Genomic DNA, 19,775 nt, shown 5'->3' on the forward strand with positions numbered 1-19,775 from the left:
ATCTGCCCTGCGATGAGCTCTGGTGCTCCACATCATCTGACAATGTCTGACTCCTGCCCACCGGAGCACTTTCCACCGTCCACCTGGGTGACCCATGCATGCGAGCTGGCCGTTCCATCACACTCTCCCATCGATACCCTGGGGTGGCGGTGGTGCGGATAGTCAGGGTGGGGGGGGGGGTGGTAGGGAGACCGGACCACCCACAATGTCCGCCATTCAACCCCCACCCCATCCTCTGGCCAGCCCAGACCAGCCACCCATCACAACCATCCGGCAGAGCACCGAGACAGGTTGTAACAGTGATAATAGGTGTTTAATGTGAACAAATATGTACAGGTTTGTACCTTAGCCCCTATAACTCAACTGTGCACTGCACCTGTGACTATTTAACACATGTCTAACTTTCTGGCTTTACAGGCCCTAATGCTATGTCTAGGTGGTTCCCCAGATGGTATAGCAGGAGAGGAGGCAGCCTGCTGTGATTCCTGCCCTGCGACTTGGGTCCCTGTTGATGGGCGTCTTCTGGGGCGACTGGGCCTGGATAGGCCCGGCTGCTGCTCAGGTTTCCCAGGTGCTGTGGTGCCGCCCTGTTCTGATGCGCCAGGGACAGGGGTGGGGCGAGTCCGAAGTGCCGCAGTGTTCCGGCACCTCCCCTGTGGGAGTCACCGGCACGGGCCCCAGCACCTCCTCCTCTCTCGGGATGCCCGATGTCTCCTAGGCTTCTCCTTGGGATGGGGGTGCAAGCGGAGCTATTCCCTGATGCTCCCCCTGGTGCTGCCAGTCCTGGAGGCCCGCTTTGGTTTCGACCAGGGTCCACAGGCTCACAGCCTTGGAACACAGGGAGTGCACCATCTCCGTCTGGGACTGTGCCATATCACCCATTGACTGTGCCACCACCTTCTGGGTCTGTGTCACATCAGCCAGTGACTGTGCTATCTCCCTCCTGGACTGAGCCACCAACCTCTCTCGGCGCCACATTATCCAGTGCCTGGGTAATGCTGCTGGCGGTCTCAGCCATGGCCTGCTGTGATTGGGCCATGCCCAGAAGTGCCGCTGCAATGTCTCGTGGCTCAGGTACATGGTTGTGTGAGACGGCAACCCTGTCCTGGGTCTCGGCCAGCGCCTGCACAGAATACAGCAGGCCTTTGACATGCTGAACCATAGCCAAAACCGTCGCTTCCAATGCCTGCACCGTGGTCACCACCCGTGTAGTGTAGGCCTGGGTGGCATGCATTGTCAGCACCAACCTCTGCTGCTGCACCCGGTTGCATTCCCCCCAACTGTACCTGCAGGTCCTGGATGCTCGCCAACAATCCCTCATGTGGTCCCTGGCTCTGCGACTGTCCATTCCAGAAGCCTAAATCCCATCTGGATGGCAGCTGGTCCCTGGGGTAGGCCCGCCCTCCGAACGTCTGCCCCCTCGTGTGTTCCTACCTCCACCTGCTGTACCGGAGCATCTGTGTGGTGAGCACCAGATAGTGTCCCAGGAGCTCTCCGGGTGGGCATTGTCTGGGAGCAGGTGATGCCAGGAGTACCCACCCCATCACCAGCAGGTCCTGTAAGACACAAGGCAAGAAGCATGAATAGACTGCGGTCTGGGGGGTGGTGCCCATGTGAGTGAGGGGTGCTGTCAGGTGAGAGTGGTATGGGGCTGGTGTTGGGGTGGTGTGGGCTTGCAGGTGGTGTAGGGGTGAGGGTGAGTGTTGTGTGGGGAGAGGGGGAAAGTTGACACACATGTCAAGGGAGCCGAAACGAAGCAGGGTCTCACTTCCTTGCCCGCGGTCGAAATCTACCTCAGCGACCTCCCTTGCCTCCGGGCTGCCGATCAAGTCCAGGGCCCTCTGCTCAGCCACAGTGAGGAGCCGCCAATCCGGCCGTCGCCCTCCTGTCTCCTCCCGCTCCCAACAGTTGTGTGAGGTCTTTTCCTGGGCATAGGCGGTGGGGGGGGAACGAAAACGACAGTGTTAGACAGTCCGACGCATACAGCCCCGCGGGTGGGTAGCTGGTGGCCTCAGTGGCCACAGGTGGGTACCGACATGTGGTGCAGCGTGGGGGTTCATCCTCCCCCCTGGTGGAGCGGAGCAGGTGTCGGGTTACGGGTGTGTGGGATGGGGGTTAGTGCCAGGGGTACGGTGCTGCCTACTCACCCTGGCCACCCGAGTAGGTTGTGCCATTTTTCACAGCACCGCTGGCTGGCCGGACAACGTTGCCCACGCCGCTGACCGCCTCTGCCACCTGCGCTCGGGCACGACAAACAGCGGCGTTTGGCTGCCTCTTTCCTGGGTCGGAGTACAGGGCCACCTCCCTCTGAATCACGGAATCCAGGAGGGTCTCGAGTTCTGCATCCGCGAACTTTGGTGCTGCTCTCCTCGCTGCCACCTGCTGGCTGGGATGGTGTGTGTGGGGAGTGAAGTGTGTATATGCAGCTGCAGCTTGTCAGCCTCCTGAGTGTCAATCGCGAACCCAGCAGATCCGGCACCATTTCTCATGAGAATCGATTGTGTTCCACGTGACGCCGGTGCTAGCCCCTTAACAATAGTGGACTTGGTCCAGGTGTGGCACCAAGTTGCTGTCATGAAAGTCCACCAATTATGTGTCGGCGTCAACACTTCGGGCTGGATTTTCCAATTTTGAGGCAATGTCCAGAGTCCAGTGTCTAGTTTTACGATAAAATCGTTGGTGCCGCCCCCGCACCGATGCTCCGCCCGTTGGGGGGCTAGCAGCCGTGCCACGTAAAACTCCGGAAGTTCCCGACATAAACGGTCGGAGAATGGCCAGGACCGTGGACGCACATTGCCGCCCTGTACCCACCCTCGCCATCGCCGGACCAGCCCCTCCAGACCCTGCCGAAGCCCCCCAGCAGAACGGCTCCCCTCCCCAGTCAATGGTGGCGCGAGACACAGTCCGCAGCCGCCACCCGAGTTTGACATAAACTCAGAGCACACGTGTCCCACTGCGTCGGGAACTCGGCTCATTGCGGGGCGAGCATCGGGGGAGGGCGGTGAACTCAGCCCAACGCATCACACAAGCTTGCCATCCTCCCATTGATTCTGTCTAAACCTCCCGCTGCCTCAGGAAGGCAGACAGCATTGTCAGAGACTGCTCACACTCAGGCTTTGCCCTCTTCCAGACCCTTCCATCAGGCAGAAGGTACAGAAGTCTGAAGACCCGCATATCATGACATAGGAACAGCTACAAGACTCCTCAACGACTCCCCCTCGGACTGATCTGTTCCCGTTAAGAACACTATTCATGACGCCCTATGCTGCTCTTGCTCATGTATTTGCTTTGTTTGGCCCCTTGTTCCGCACAGTAACCAATCACTGTTTGTCGATGATACATTTGTCAATGTTCTCTGTTGATTATTTTCTTTGTCTACTATGTACGTACAGTGTACGTTCCCTCGGCCGCAGAAAAATACTTTTCACTGTACTACGGTACATGTGACAATAAATCAAATCAAATCAAATAACACCTTATCCTGTAATCCCAAGGGCAGAAAACTGGGAAAGGATGCCACCTGCTTCCTCACAAAGTCCCGGACCTGTAAGTATCTGAACCCGTTCCCACTGGGAAGCTCATATTCCTCCTCCAGGTCTCTAAACTCGCAAAGCTGCCGCCCACAAACAGGTCCCCAAACTGCTCGATTCCTGCCTGCCGCCATGCCTGATACCTCGCATCCGACCGCACCCCCGGCGCAAATCTGTGATTGTTGCAAATCAGTGCCCACACCGAGATAACTTCCAACCTCAGATGCTGCTGCCACTGTCCCCACACCCGCAGGGCCGCCATCACCACTAGGCTTGTGGAGTACTTGACAGGCGAGAACGGCAAGGCGCCGTCAACAATGCTCCTAAATCCGTACCCCTGCAGGAGGCCACCTCCATCCGCCCCCACGCTGACACCTCCCCCACTACCCACTTCCTCACCATAGCAATGTTTGCTGCCCAATAATAATTCATTATGTTTACAAGGCCTTGGGGCGGCACAGTGTCGCTGTGATTAGCACTCCTGCCTCATGACGCCAAGATCCCAGGTTCGATCCCGGCTCTGGGTCACTGTCCGTGTGGAGTTTGCACATTCTCCCCGTATCTGCATGGGTCTCACCCCCACAACACAAAAGATGTGCAGCGTAGGTGAATTGGCCACACTAAATTGCCCCTTAATTGAAAAAACAAATAATTGGATGCTCTATATTTAAAAAAAGAATGTTTGGCAAGGCCAATCTGCCCCCGTTCCAGTAGCACCTCCTTAGCCCATGGGGTGTTCTCCACCCACACAAACCCCGAGATCAAAGTATTGACTTTCTTAAAGAATGATTTGGAGTTGAAGATCGGGAGGTTCTGAAAGACAAATAAGAGCCTCGGCAGCACCGTCATTTTCACTGTCTGCACTCGCCCCACCAGCGATAGTGGCAGCACATCCCACCTCTTAAAATCCCCCCTCATCTGTTCCACCAACCGCACCAAGTTCAACTTGTGCATCTGTGCCCATCCCCGTGCCACCTGGATACCCAAATATCTGAAGCTTGCCCCCACCACCTTGACCGGCAGTTTATCTAAACATCTCTCCTGCCCCCTGGCCTTGATCGGGAACACCTCACTCTTCCCCATGTTAAGCTTATGTCCGGAAACCGGCCAAACTCCTCCAGAATACTCAGTATTCCCCCGATACCTCCCAGTGGGTCCGAGATATAAAGCAGCAGGTCTCCACGTACAGTGACACCCTGTGCTCAGAACAAGCCACTGGTGGCTCGTTCCACTGGGGCTTTCTCATCAGCATCCTGTGCTCCCGGTCAACCTCCAGGGGCCGGTTGAAGGCCCCCTCCTGCATCAGCTTTTCCAGCATCTTGGTTACATAAGAGCCAGTGTCTATGCTCCCTCAATGCCTTCAGATATTCCCATGTATCTTACATTTTGTCTCTGGGAGCGATTCTCCAGGTCCTCCGCCTTCTCCTTTTGTCTTTCTGGGTCTCCACATTATTCCAATCTCAGCTGCCAATGAGGTAAGCTGCCCCTCGCGCTCCCCCACCACCTCCTCCACTTTCCGAATGGCCTAACCCTGGGACTCCAACCTCTGATCTGCACGATGAAATCCCGCTTTAAATGGTTCCATCGCCTTGGCTAGATCCATCTGGGCTTCCCTCCTATGCCAGCTGAACTTCTTGTTTGAAAAGTCCACCAGCTGCTCCATTGACCACTGGACAGGCAGGGCTGACCCTTTACCCTCCGCCATCTTGACTTGTGGCACATGAAGATGGAGTTTAACTTTCCTCCTTCACCTCCACACCTTATTTTCACCAAAACATCCACCCAACAAGCAGGAAAATCGTCCAAAACAGCCATCTCGAGCAGAAGCTGCCAAATGGGCGACCACTCACTCCATGGTTGCCCACGGCAGTGAGGCTGTGCAGAATAATAGAAACTGTTTTATTCTGTTCAGCAATGCCGCACGTATGTCAGTTTTAAGTACAGATATATGCAGCTAGACATCTCAGTCTGAATATGACACAAAAGGTGCCCTCATTCACACCAGTTACAAGCTGAAAATATGGAACAAGCCACAATGAAATCACCAGACCGTTCTTGGCTTATAAGCTACATAAAGGCTGGTCAATCCTAGGGCCACACAAGATTATATCAACCGTGTAGAGCATGACCAGAAGGACAATAATGGAAGCTGAAGTAGGCCATTCGGCCCTTTCTAGCCTGCTCTGTCATACAGCAAGATTATGGCTGATCCTAAAGCTCAGCTGTGATATACTGGCCAATCCCATACCTTGATTCATTTCTAGTCCAAACATCTATCAATATCAGCCTTGAATAAGCGCAATGTCAGCCCTCTGCGGCAGGGATTTCCAAAGATTCACAACTTTCTCCAGCCCCACAATTCTCCATTACTGGCCTCTTGCGCCTCCCCAATTTCATCACTCCACCTGTGACTTCAGGGATTTGTGGCACTTTGTGCAAGTTCGGATTTGGAGCAGATGTCTGGATGCTGCTGAGTTTTTGAAAGGTGAAAAATGGAAAGCTGACCGGGACTGCATTGGAACAGCTAAGTCTAGAGGACGAGGGTTTCAGGAGCAGACGAGCTGAATGGCAGAAGGGGGCAATGTTCTGGAAGTGAAAAGATAGTTTTGGTGATGGAACAGTTACATGGTTGGAAACACATCTCTGGGTCAAATAGGATGCCAAAATTGTGAATGGCCTGGTAGAGCTTCAGACTGAGGGCAGGTAGAGTCATGGAGTAATTCATAGAATTTACAGTGCAGAAGGAGGCCATTCGGCCCATCGAGTCTGCACCGGCTCTTGGAAAGAGCACCCTACTCAAGCCCACACCGCCCTATCCCCATAACCCAGTAACCCCACTCAACCAACACTAAGGGCAATTTTGGACACAAAGGGCAATTTATCATTGGCCAATCCACCTAACCTGCACATCTTTGGACTGTGGGAGGAAACCGGAGCACCCGGAGGAAACCCACGCACACACGGGGAGAACGTGCAGACTCCGCACAGACAGTGACCCAGCCAGGAATTGAACCTGGGACCCTGGAGCTGTGAAGCAATTGCGCTAACCGCTATGCTACCGTGCTGCCCAAATGGAGTAATGGTGGGGACCAAAGACGATGGGCTGGATTCCCCGATTTTGAGGCTATGTCCAGAGCACGTGTGTGGTCTTAGGACAAAAGAGTCGGCGGCGCCACCGCACCAATGCTCCTCTCGTTGGGGGGGGCAGCAGCCGCGCCACGCCCGGCTTTACCTACAGATACGGATGGAGAACTGCCGGGTCCGTGTCCGCGCATGCGCACGGCGGCGAACTGTGATGGCCACGCCGTACAACATGGCACCGGCCACGCGCGGACCTGGCCTGCCAGATAGTGCCCCCCGTAACCACCCCCCACCCCCACCCCCGTCGCCAGCCCTGGACACGTCTCAATGGCGTGCTGCGTACTCAGCGATTACGCCGTTTTTGAGGGGGATAATCCCGCTCGATGGCTTTTATTTTCCCAGTATTTAGTTGAAGGACAAGCTGAGATGCTCTGAGGAAGAGAGGGAGACAAAGCCATAAGTGGCATCATTAATATCTGAAATCTGCTGCCTCCCACATATGTGCAAGAAAGAAACAGTGTGGGAAACACTGGCTGCAAGTTTCACTCATGAGAACGATAAGGCAGGATGAATATTAGATGCTACCCGAGTCAATTACAACAAGTGTGTGCAGTGCACATCCTGTGCCCTGTGTGACCGTTTCTGTGCATAGTCAGATGTCCAGGCCCCTCAGTCTGCCCTCTCTAATTATTCTTGGTCACACTAATGTTGCTTGCTGACTCGAGGCAGCCGATCCTGAATAACTTGATCTTCACCAAAAGAGGAAAAACTCCAAAATCACACCCAGGGTGCAAATACATTCCATTGTGCTGCATATGTAAAAAAATCACTGCACGCTAGTCCATGTGTCATGTCCCTCTAACTTTTAATACACATCAGCTGACCTGTTCCTGCTGGCCACTGACCTCATGCTTGACTTCATCAGCTGCAGCTTTAGCTTCAGAATGTTCCTCAATAATATCATGAGCTGTCAAAGTGGAGTTTTCTGCCACTTCAGCAGGATCCTTCTCACTCTCTACATTTGCAATCGACGTTAATGAAGGTCTATTTTTTGATGAATCCAGACTGAAACGTTTTTGTGAACCTTTCTAGATTAAAAAATAGAAAGATGGTTATTTTTAGCACTGCTGCACACAGTTTTCTCCAACTCCACACTACGAGCTCCCATGTTGAACTAGATTGAACTGAGAGACAGAGTCATAGAATTTTTACAGCACGGAAAGAGACTCTTCGGCCCATCACGCCCATGTTGGCCATCAAGCACCTAAACCCATTTTTCAGGACCTGGCCCGCAGCCTTGTATGCTCTGGCACCTCTGTCCCATCTGGGGAATATTTACATATTAAAGGAATTCAGAAGCCAAGGTAAATATCGAGCCGTGCGATTTTCACAGCTATCAATGTTATCACCATTTACTGGGCAATGCTTATTAACTGTGTACGTAAGCACATTTTATGAATCCATTCATTTAATATCTTGAGACTAGTGAGAGGAGGTTTCTCTACTGGATGGAATATCTTGTTTTTGGAGGTTGTTTGGGTGAAAACTTAATTAATTCAATCAGATAATGTTCCCACCAAGAGAAATGTCCAGAAAGTCCAGGACAAGGAAGCCAGCAAATAATGATTTAGCGACTGATTCGTAATGTAGCTATGTAAAATGGCTGACTCCCAATTAGAATGGTCAAACCCCGATTTAAAATGATGAACGGAAGAGGCTGATGGGAAAATCAGCCAACAGGACTCAAACGGACAGCTGCAGGTAAAACAGTGTATTCGCCTCTGGTGAAGTCAGCCCAGACCGATACCTGCAACCATCAACATCACAACAACCCAGCCATCTGCATATTAAGCAACCATCCCCGGGAACAATTGTTACCAATTAGCAACTCAAAGCCGACCCAGACCTTTCGGCGCCAGCAGGAGCTGACACAAAGAAAGGTAAACGACCACCCCTCGATCAAGGAATCGCTCCAGTATTGGAGCATATCGAACCAAGTGATTGGGACCAAGTCCAATCACTTGGAACCAGGTACAAGGTCTGCCCTGAGAGGCGGGAAGCCCCTGGGGACTATAGGAATAGGGGCCAAGTTCAACTCGACCCTTCTTCTCCTCTCCGCACCCTTCGAGACCCTTGCTGAAAGAAACCGTAGGTTTTACTCCAACGATCGCTACCAGATAGACACTCCTGACTATCGACCTGTACCAACTTTTGAATCCCGCAGGCTCAGAACCCATTCGAAAGACCATTTGTTTCCCTGACCTTGTGGGCCATTTCCAAAGTTAAGTATTGGCCTGTTAGTGGTAGGTAGTAGTTTAGAAGTAGAATTATTGTATAAGTATTAATTGCTGTATATAATAAATGAGCATTGATTTAACTCTTACTAAGCGGTGTGTTGCATTATTAATCATTACTTGGACTTGAACCACGTGGCGGTATCAGAAAGATACCTGGCGACTCATGAGTAAAGGTGACAGAATTAGAGCAAATAAACTAAGGCTAAAACGAGCAACATTTTGGCGACATCCTGATGGGACCCGATCTAGAAGTGGAAAATCACTCCGGGAGAACCCAGAAATTTTGAATTAGAATCCAATGGGAAACAGAAAACCACAAGTGTTCAAGCGGTTCTGATTAATAGTCATAATTAGGAAGTGTGTGTATGCATGCTTAACTAACAGGGCCATAAGGTCAAACTGATAGATTTTTGTTGCGTCAAAACTGTCGGAAGTCTGTATTTTCGGAAATTAGCGCAAGCCGTACCCGCATCTACGACACCGCCTTAGCCCCCTGTTCCAAATTTAAACAAAGCAAGCAGATAGGAAAGATAGCCATGCAGGCAATGCAGCGCCTCATGAACCCTGAGGAATTTGCGGTCGCAGTGACCAGCAGCAGTAGAGTGGGACAGTGTCCCATTTGGGAAGAGGAAATCCGGAAATATCTCAAGGGCAAAGGATGGCCCCTGTGGAATGATTTCTGCGATAATGACGAATCATGTCCCGGAAGTATAGGGCATACTTGGTGGGAGAACCTGAGCGAGATACATAAAAAGAGCTTAGCGAAAGCTCGCAAGCCGATGGCAATCGTGTCCTGTCTGGCACAATTGCGAGGCACAGAGGAGGTCGTCAAGACGCTCCACAAAGAAGTTGAGGGCATACATCGGATGAGTAAAGTCGATGTAAGCGAGGTTGAGAAAGAGAATTTAGAGTTAAGGAGGAAATTGGCAGCAAAGGATGAAGAGGTGGCTGACGCCAAACGGGGTCACCAGTCTTGTCTGGCGCATTTAAGCAGTTTCCAGTCCCAGTATGAAAAGGCTCATCAGGACACGCAACGTGCAGTCCTGGTAAGGAAAGAGACAGAAAAGCAGGTGGAGACACTACAGAAACAATGCAGTGATCTCAAGGCAGCCTTGAGAGCGCTCCACGCTGCCACCACAGAACAAAGACAGAGCACCATAGATCATGCAAAGTGCCGGAAGCAGATTGCAGAGCTGCAGTCACTGCTGTCTGTTCAGAAAGGATTTCAGGAAAACTTTGGGGAAAAGTTAGACCAGGAAGACGGCCCTGATTGGGAAGAGTTACAAGAAACAGCGCAGAGATATGTTCAGGGAACATGTGCGCAGGGAAAGCCCCAAAGGAGAAAAACGACCCAACCCCCCACACAGCAGGTAGTTCAGGCTCCAATGAACCCTGTAACCACCCACCGCACAGCCACATCGGACGATGCGGAATATCTATATTCCACCCCCTTAACAGTGACCCAATTACGGGACGCGTGCAATAAGATCACACCGTTCCTCCCCGCCGCAGACCCCCATGATTTGTTTGCCACAGTTAAACATCAGGCGAACATGTACGGCCTGGATGAGCGAGAGCATGTAAAGCTCATGGTTTTAAGTTTACAGCCGTCGGTAGCAGCAGCCCTCCCTGACCCACAGAACATAGTGTCATGATATTCAAACACACACATCATGATGGACACACTAACAGGCAAATCAGAGTACACAACACCACAACCAATCACAGACAAGAACACCAACCACATAAAAAGCACGAGCACGACACCTGGTGGTCAGTAGGTCTGGGGAGAAGGGAACAAGAAAGAGCTGTTAAAACATCACAAGCAGGGAACCCCCACGTGCAGAGTGCAAAGACCAAACTGTAAATAGTAAGTTTAAATAAAATAGCGTTGTACCATATGCAACCGTGTTGGCTCATCTGTGTGTCAGAACACCCAACACCACATGGTACAGGAGTGGATCGATACCTGCCTACTAACCTGCCATTCTGGACATGGACCACACCGACAAACCGCAGCCGATGCAAGTCGCGGGGAACCTAGGTACCAACTGGAAGCTCTACAGGCAGCGATTTGACCTGTACATCCGTGCCACCGAAAAACAGAATGCCTCGGATGACACGAAGATTGCAATGCTCCTCTTCTACGCAGGTCGGCACGCCACCGACGTCTTCAACTCACTGGTGTTCGAAGAAGGCGAAAACCAAGCCAAATATGACACGGTCATCCTCAAACTGGACCAGCACTTTCAAGTTGAAGTAAATGAAAGTTTTGAAAGATACCTCTTTCAGCAACGCCTGCAAGGTAAGGAGGAGCTTTTTCAACCCTTCTTGACGCACCTCCGGATTCTAGCGCAGTCCTGCGGTTACGGCACCACCACAGAGTCCATGATCAGGGACCAGATTGTTTTTGGCGTTGCCTCTAGTGGCCTATGCCAGCAGCTTCTTAAAATAAAAAGCCTCACCTTAGCGTCTGCTGTGGAAGCCTGTGTCCTCCACGAAAATGCTACCTGCCGTTTTTCCCGATTTCAGGCGTCCGAGTTGGCACGGAGGGGGTCCCCAGCCGTCGAATCGGCAAGCCAGGCCGCCCACGACGTCGAACGCATCCAGGCCGTCGATTACTTCCCGACCCACGGCCCGGACGACAGCGGCCGCTTCCCGCGCTTTTCGCGGTCTCCCGCGCAGGTGCGCGCCAAAAATAACGGCCACAACGAGGGACGCACTGTGCAGGCGCGCCCACCGCAAGATCGCACTGCGCATGCGCAGTGGCGCAACGAACGCCGTGACGTCATGACGTGCGGCAATTGTGGAGCTCTACATTTAAAAGGGCAATGTCCTGCAAAAAACCGACAGTGCCTCAGATGTGGCAAGATGGGCCACTACGCAGCCCACTGTCGTTCGGCTCAACCCATGGATCCGGCGCATCCTCGACAATCTCGCAGACAAGTCAGGACCGTCCAGCCCACGCATCAAGACTTCCAGTTAAGTGATGCAGATGACCAGGATGCCTTCCGCGTTTCCGTCATTGATGTCAACAAGGTCAATGCCATCAATCCAGCCGATGAGTGGTGTGCCACCCTGACGGTCAACCGATCGCGCGTCGCCTTCCGTCTGGACACCGGCGCATCCGCCAACCTGATTGCTTACTCTGCAGTCCAGGCCATGAAGGTCAAACCACCCATCACGCCATCCCGGCTCAAGATGGTTGACTATAACGGGAACGTCATCCCGTCCATAGGATCTTGCCAGCTACAGGTGACTCACAAGATGTACACGGCCACACTCCCCTTCGAAGTTGTCGGCTCATCAAAGGACTCGTTACTGGGCGCACAGGCGTGTAAGGTCCTTCACCTGGTACAGCGCATTATGTCTCTCTCTCCAGATGAGATATCCGACTTCCCGGATGCTGAGTTCCACGCAAATCTCCATTCCCTCCTTGCTCACAACCAGGAGGTTTTTGAAGGCATGGGGACATTGCCATACACGTACAAGATTCGACTCAGACCGGACGCCATCCCTGTTGTTCACGCACCTCGCAGGGTTCCTGCGCCACTCAAAGACCGCCTCAAGGCACAACTGCAGATTCTTCAGGACCAAGGGGTCCTATCCAGGGTCACGGAGCCCACGCCATGGGTCAGCTCCATGGTCTGTGTGAAGAAGCCCTCTGGCGAGCTCCGTATATGTATAGATCCTAAAGATCTGAATAACAACATCATGCGGGAACACTATCCCATCCCGAAACGAGAAGACCTCACCAGCGAGATGGCGCGAGCCAAAATATTCACTAAATTGGATGCGTCCAAAGGATTCTGGCAGATCCAACTGGACCCGGCCAGCCGAAGACTATGCACATTCAACACCCTTTTGGCAGATTCTGCTACAACCGGATGCCATTCGGCATCATTTCAGCATCTGAAGTTTTCCACCGCATTATGGAGCAGATGATGGAAGGCATCGAAGGGGTACGTGTATATGTGGACGATATCATCATTTGGTCCACCACTCCGCAGGAACACATGCATCGTCTACGACGTGTCTTTACCCGCATACGACAAAATGGCCTGCGTCTCAACCGTGCGAAGTGTGCATTCGGCCAGACGGAGCTGAAATTCCTCGGGGACCACATCTCAAGGTCAGGGGTCCGTCCCGATGCAGACAAGGTTAGCGCCATCACAGCCATGCCACGACCGGCTGACAAGAAGGCTGTCTTAAGATTCCTGGGCATGGTCAACTTCCTTGGGAAGTTCATTCCCAACCTGGCTTCTCATACAACAAATATGCGCCACCTCGTAAAAAAATCGACAGAATTCAACTGGCACCAATCGCATCAGCGGGAATGGGAGGAGCTCAAGCACAAACTGGTCACGGCACCAGTGCTGGCCTTCTTTGACACGACTCGCCCTACAAAGATCTCAACAGACGCCAGCCAATCTGGTATTGGAGCGGTACTCCTGCAAAAAGACAGCACGTCGTCATGGGCCCCGGTTGCATATGCCTCACGAGCCATGACCCCTACCGAACAGCGCTACGCGCAAATCGAAAAAGAATGCCTGGGCTTGTTAACTGGACTGGACAAGTTCCACGACTATGTGTATGGCCTGCCACGATTTACGGTCGAAACTGACCACCGCCCCCTGGTCAACATCATTAACAAAGACCTGAACGACATGACTCCTCGCCTCCAGCGCATCTTACTTAAACTCAGGAGGTACGATTTTGAACTGATCTACACTCCGGGGAAGGAGCTCATCGTGGCGGACACTCTTTCCCGAGCAGTGAGCACACCACCAGATGCGGAGGGGTTCGTGCGTCAAATTGAGGCACACGTAACTCTGACAGCAGCAAATCTGCCAGCTGATGATCCTAGTCTGGCCCACATACGCGCAGAGACGGCGACTGACCCCCTTCTGCAGCGAGTGATGCGCCACATGACGGAAGGGTGGCTAAAAGGGCAGTGCCCCCAGTTTTATAATGTGCGAGATGATCTCACCAACATAGACGGGGTCCTTATGAAATCACACAGGATCGTTATTCCGCACAGCGTGCGCCAGATGATTCTTCATCAACTACACGAAGGCCACTTGGGCGTCGAAAAATGCAGACGAAGGGCCCGGGAGGCGGTATATTGGCCGGGTATTAATGAAGACATAGCCAACATGGTGCTCAACTGCACAACCTGTCAGAGGTTTCAGCCGGCGCAACCTCCGGAAACACTTCTACCACACGAGATGGTGACGTCCCCCTGGGCGAAGGTGGGTGTTGACCTATTTCACGCGCTCGGCAGGGATTACATCGTTATTATAGACTACTTCTCAAACTACCCGGAAGTCATGCCTCTCCATGATCTGACGTCGTCCGCAGTCATTGGGGCCTGCAAGGAAACATTTGCTCGCTATGGCATTCCAAGGACTGTCATGTCAGACAATGGACCCTGTTTCGCCAGCCGTGAATGGTCGTCCTTTGCCGCAGCATATGGTTTCACTCATGTGACATCCAGCCCTCTGCATCCACAATCGAACGGGAAGGCTGAAAAGGGTGTCCACATCGCCAAGCGGCTCCTGTGCAAGGCGGCTGCTGCCGGATCGGACTTTAACCTTGCCTTGCTGGCCTATCGATCGGCCCCGCTATCCACGGGTCTCTCGCCAGCGCAGCTACTAATGGGTCGCTCCCTCAGGACGACGGTACCTTCCATCCTGGCACCAACAACAGACCATGAGGCGGTTCTTCGGAACATGCAACTGCAGCGTGATCGCCAGAAAAGTCGGTACGACACACGAGCGACGGACCTGCCCCCCCTGTCCTCCGGAGACAAAGTACGCGTACATCAACCGTATGGTGGCTGGTCAGCACCGGCCGAAGTCCTCCGACAAGTGGCTCCCCGCTCGTTCCTGGTTCGCATGCCGGATGGTTCCGTGCGTCGCCGCAATCGGCGCGCCCTTCGCCGACTTCCACGCTCACAGCCACACAGTACGCACACGCCAGATCCTCAACAGGCTTCCGAGGATGACTTTGTGGAGCTGCCGCACATCACGCCCTTTCCATCGCCACCCATGGCCATGCCTGCACAGCAGCCGGTGGTTCTTGATCCACCCTTGAGGCGGTCAACCCGAACTCGTCGCAAGCCCATTAGACTGGACTTATAATACCGTTCATATGTTTAACAAGTTGCACAATTTTACATGATAACCTGTTGTTGTTTATCGTTCCAGATGTCGTCCGACTGGACAACTGTTCAAGTTTTTTTTTTCTTCTTCTCTCGTTCGCACTTATGTTATGTTATGGTACAACTTGGTTCATGTGACGCACCCGACATCGCCCCATGTACATAGTTCCGTCATATGCACATGCTGCACACGACACACACACACTCTTAGATGCACTCACGACACGATCATATTTATTACCACGTAGGCACATATCTCTGTAAAAAGGGGGGATGTCATGATATTCAAACACACACATCATGATGGACACACTAACAGGCAAATCAGAGTACACAACACCACAACCAATCACAGACAAGAACACCAACCACATAAAAAGCACGAGCACGACACCTGGTGGTCAGTAGGTCTGGGGAGAAGGGAACAAGAAAGAGCTGTTAAAACATCACAAGCAGGGAACCCCCACGTGCAGAGTGCAAAGACCAAACTGTAAATAGTAAGTTTAAATAAAATAGCGTTGTACCATATGCAACCGTGTTGGCTCATCTGTGTGTCAGAACACCCAACACCACACATAGGAGGAGGCACCCTTGCAGAAATGCATACCGCGATCCTGGATGCGATCGGGTATAACCAGGATGACCCCGTAGATGGCCTCAATAAGTGCAGGCAGGAAAAGACAGAACACCCCACAGCGTTTGCTGGACGCCTGTGGATTCATTTCACAGCAGTTTTTGGTAATTTAGAACGCGCCCGTTTGTCCCAAGACGGTATGGCCAAATGGACCCGCACCCTTATCTCCCATGCCACAGAGGCAGGACAAAATGCCTGTACGAATTATGACCCCTCAGAGGAAGCCCACAATGAGAAATGGGTTTTAAAAAGATTGTCCCGCACCTGGGAGCAATCTGTTCAAAACAAACCCACAGTTAAAAATCCCGAAGAACAGCAGGCAGAAGCAGACAAACCCGCAGTTAGGGAACCCGAGGAAGAGCAGGCAGACATGCATCCAGTTAAAACGCACCAGAACCCCGCATGGGTAAACGAATGAAAGAACAGCCCCCCACAGAAACCACCGGAATGTTACAATTGCGGACAATTAGGACATTACGCACAAGAATGTCAAGCCCCCCTGAAACAGCAACGAGATCAGCCCACAAATGCCCCCCGAACCAGCAAAGACACCAACAGCCCCAGCCCCCCACCCAGGAAACCATACCCAAGGGAACAATGCACCAGAGAGCCTGCTCCACCTTATGTGCCCCAGGAGTCGTGTTACAACTGTGGGCAGCCAGGACACTTCGCCCGAGATTGCAGGAGACCCCCACCAGCTAGACTAGCCCCCAGATATGAAAGAGAACACCACCCACAGAAGCTACAAGGTCCCAGCTGCCCCATGCAACCAGTTAGGGCTTACCCACCACTTCTCATGGCAGCGTTACCTCAGCAAGGCCACTTCATTTTTGTTTCACTCCTCCTTCCTTTCTTCTTCGGTCACGCTGCACTCCCTCCATATGCTAATTACACCCCAGCCCAAATGTGATTTACGATGTCCCGTATTCTGATGGAACCTGCAGAATGTTTTATGTTGTTAGTAAGTTTGTTCAATGTTGTATGTCCGACAGGAGAATTTTCTCACTGCCACACGCCCATTCAGCAGAAACCTCTGAGGACTTGTCCTCAGAGACCCACCGTTGCCAGACGCTTGTTCAGAGGAACTAGCTTTTCAGCTGATACATGTTCGGGTATCAGACGCCCGATCGTAACTGCCCTTCTGGTTCGAAGGATGGAACCACTATTGCAGTCCCACCACGATGACTACATTTTTGCCCGTTCTTGTCGGTTGCTCAGGCAGTGGAGAAACGGTGTGAGACCTGCCCTGCCTGAGGACCCCCCCCCCGCTGGTCAATCACACTCGGGTAGGGGAGATACGGCATTGGTAGCCGTCCTACCCGGGGACTCCATCCAAATCTTACCCGTCGCGGCCCATACGCACCTCATTTGACATTTTTCATTTCAAAAAGTTTTTGTTTGTTTAGGTAACCTTTAGGTTGCCGCCATCTTCTATTTACATCCTGGAACATTGGGATGATAAATCAGCACTGGTTCATGATTGGGAAGTGTGCCGTGTCCTAAAAATTTGTTTTTTTGGGGAAAAAATGAGCGAGTCACACATAGTGACCAATTATAAAGGAATAATTGGCACCGAAGGACAGACACACTAGCATACCGGATATTAAACAAAGATAGTTACAGATACTATGCTTGTTTAATATCCGGTATGCTAGTGTGTCTCCGAGCAACGGAAAACAAATACATTCCATTGTGCTGCACATGTAAAAAATCACTGCACGCTAGTCCATTTGTCATGTCCCTCTAACTTTTAATACACATCAGCTGACCTGTTCCTGCTGGCCACTGACCTCATGCTTGACTTCATCAGCTGCAGCTTTAGCTTCAGAATGTTCCTCAGTAATATCACGAGCTGTCAAAGTGGAGTTTTCTGCCTCCTCAGTGTCCTCCCTTTCATTCTCTACTCTTGCAATCGACGTTAATGAAGATCTATTTTTTGATGAATCCAGACTGAAACGTTTTTGTGACTGTTTCTAGATTTAAAAATAGAAAGATGGTTATTTTTTCACTGCTGCACACAGTTTTCTCTAACTCCACACTACGAGCTCCCATGTTGAACTAGATTGAACTGAGAGACAGAGTCACAGAATTTTTACAGCACAGAAAGAGACTCTTCGGCCCATCATGCCCATGTTGGCCATCAAGCACCTAAACCCATTTTTCAGGACCTGGCCCGCAGCCTTGTATGCTCTGGCACCTCTGTCCCATCTGGGGAATATTTACATATTAAAGGAAATCAGAAGCCAAGGTAAATATCGAGCCGTGTGATTTTCACAGCTATCAGACCAGTGAGAGGAGATTTTTCTACTGGATGGAATGTCTTGCTAGTTCCTGTCAGAGAATTCATTATTTGAGGTTTTGTCTCTCGAGTGATGAAGGTAATTAATTGATTCGGGATCTTTCTCCCCAAGGTCAGTTATTTCTAGTTGCGTCATGCAAGTAACTAGCATGTCAATTTTCATATCGGGGTATGGGGGTTGAGGAGTATAATATGATCAGTTTTGAGATCATCTAGCTATTAATGCCAGTAAGGACCAAGTCAGGAAAATGTAATTTCGAAATTCCGGTGGCAACATGTAGGGAGTAGCCACACATGAGGTGGCTCCTGCCTGGGTACTTTATTTTTGGCCCAGTTTTTGTGGGTTGTTTGGGTAAAAACTTCATTAAGTTGATAAAATAAGGTTCCCACCAAGAGAAATGTCCAGAAAATCCAGGACTAGGAAGCCAGCAAATAAAGATTTGCCGACTGAGTCGTAAGCGTCTCGAGGCTCTTCTGCTGAGAAAATGGTGGAGGCCGTGACCGCGACTCTGGCCTCTCCATTGACGGCTGAGATGCTTACAGGCACCATGGCAACGGAATTTCAGAAACAGCGGCGGGCTGTCTCCGAGGACCTCCACAAGCTCCCATTTCCTCGGCATTGGCGTTACAGGGTGTGGACGCAGCTCTCTCGAAGCAGAGCGATCAGATTGTCTCCTTGGGAACTGAGATGCCAATGTGGATGATCTGGAGAATCGCTCCAGGAGACAGAATCTTAGAATTGTGGGATTGCCAGATGGATTGAAAGGCCAAAATCTGACGGACTACATCTCCCATGACGGCAGGTTCATTCTCGGATTTACTTTTTTGTCGTGGGTAGGTCTCCGCTTCCTGGGGTGAAGAAGGCATTTTGTGGATCTGGTGTTAGAGCAGTGTCCCTTTCAATGCCCGCCATGGTGATTGGACATGACGTGGTTGGCAGATAAAGGGTTTTGCGATCCGCCATTTGGAAGTACATTATGTTTAATTAGTGTGAGACTATCTCATCTATGTTGCGGGAGGCCCTTAAGACGGTCATTAGTGGGGGGAGATAATTTCCTACAAGTCACACAAGGAAAGGATTGGGAAGTGGAGCGGCAGAGGCTGCTGCATTCTATCTTCGAGGTGGACCGCCTGTACTCGCTTGCCCCGACACAGAGTTGCTGGCGAGTAGGAAGAATTTGCAGATGCAATTTAAGCTCGTCTCAACGGGTAAGGCAGTGAGCCAGCTGCGGGGCTTGAGGGGGATGTGCTATGAACATTGGGAGAAAACATTTACCAAACCAGCTGAGGCTGCTGGCTGCCTCCCGGGAGACGGTGCAATTAAGGTTAATGCTGTGCTTGAAGCCTTTTATTGAAGTCTTTGTAGATGGGAGCGCCCGGAGGAGAATTCACCCATGAAGCAGCTTTTGGAGGAATTGTGCTTCCCAGGCTGGAGAGGGAGAGAAGGGAGGAATTGGAATCCCTATTGGGCCCCGAGGAGATTATGAAATGTATTGATTTGATGCCATCGAGTAATGGTCCGGGCCCGGATGGATTACCCAATAAGCAAGGTAGATAACGGGCATCCTGTAGATGTAGTATATCTGGACTTCTGGAAGGCATTTGATAAAGTGCCGCACAGAAGGTTAATTCACAAGATTAGATCACATGGGATTAGGGGTCATTTATTAACTTGGATAGAAGACTGGCTGACGGGCAGTAGACAGAGAGATGGGATAAATGGGTCTGTTTCTGGATGACAAGATGGAACTAGTGGGGTGCCACAGGGTTC

At 51.6% G+C, this 19,775-nt stretch overlaps 1 protein-coding gene across 8 annotated transcripts in view; it reads right to left on the reverse strand.

Annotated features, from left to right (window-relative positions):
* LOC140395077 (uncharacterized) overlaps positions 1–19,775 on the reverse strand; it is a 659,825-nt gene that overhangs the window by 93,499 nt on the left and 546,551 nt on the right. For all 8 annotated transcript variants that reach the window (XM_072482474.1, XM_072482512.1, XM_072482492.1 and 5 more), the window contains 2 exons: positions 17,496–17,678; positions 7,517–7,699 (listed from right to left, as the gene is read on the reverse strand). In XM_072482474.1, the coding sequence (XP_072338575.1) occupies positions 7,517–7,699; positions 17,496–17,678 (366 nt within the window). The remainder of the gene's footprint in view (positions 1–7,516; positions 7,700–17,495; positions 17,679–19,775) is intronic.

Source organism: Scyliorhinus torazame, chromosome 2, assembly GCF_047496885.1.
Source record: "Scyliorhinus torazame isolate Kashiwa2021f chromosome 2, sScyTor2.1, whole genome shotgun sequence".
NCBI classification, from domain to species: Eukaryota; Metazoa; Chordata; class Chondrichthyes; order Carcharhiniformes; family Scyliorhinidae; genus Scyliorhinus; species Scyliorhinus torazame.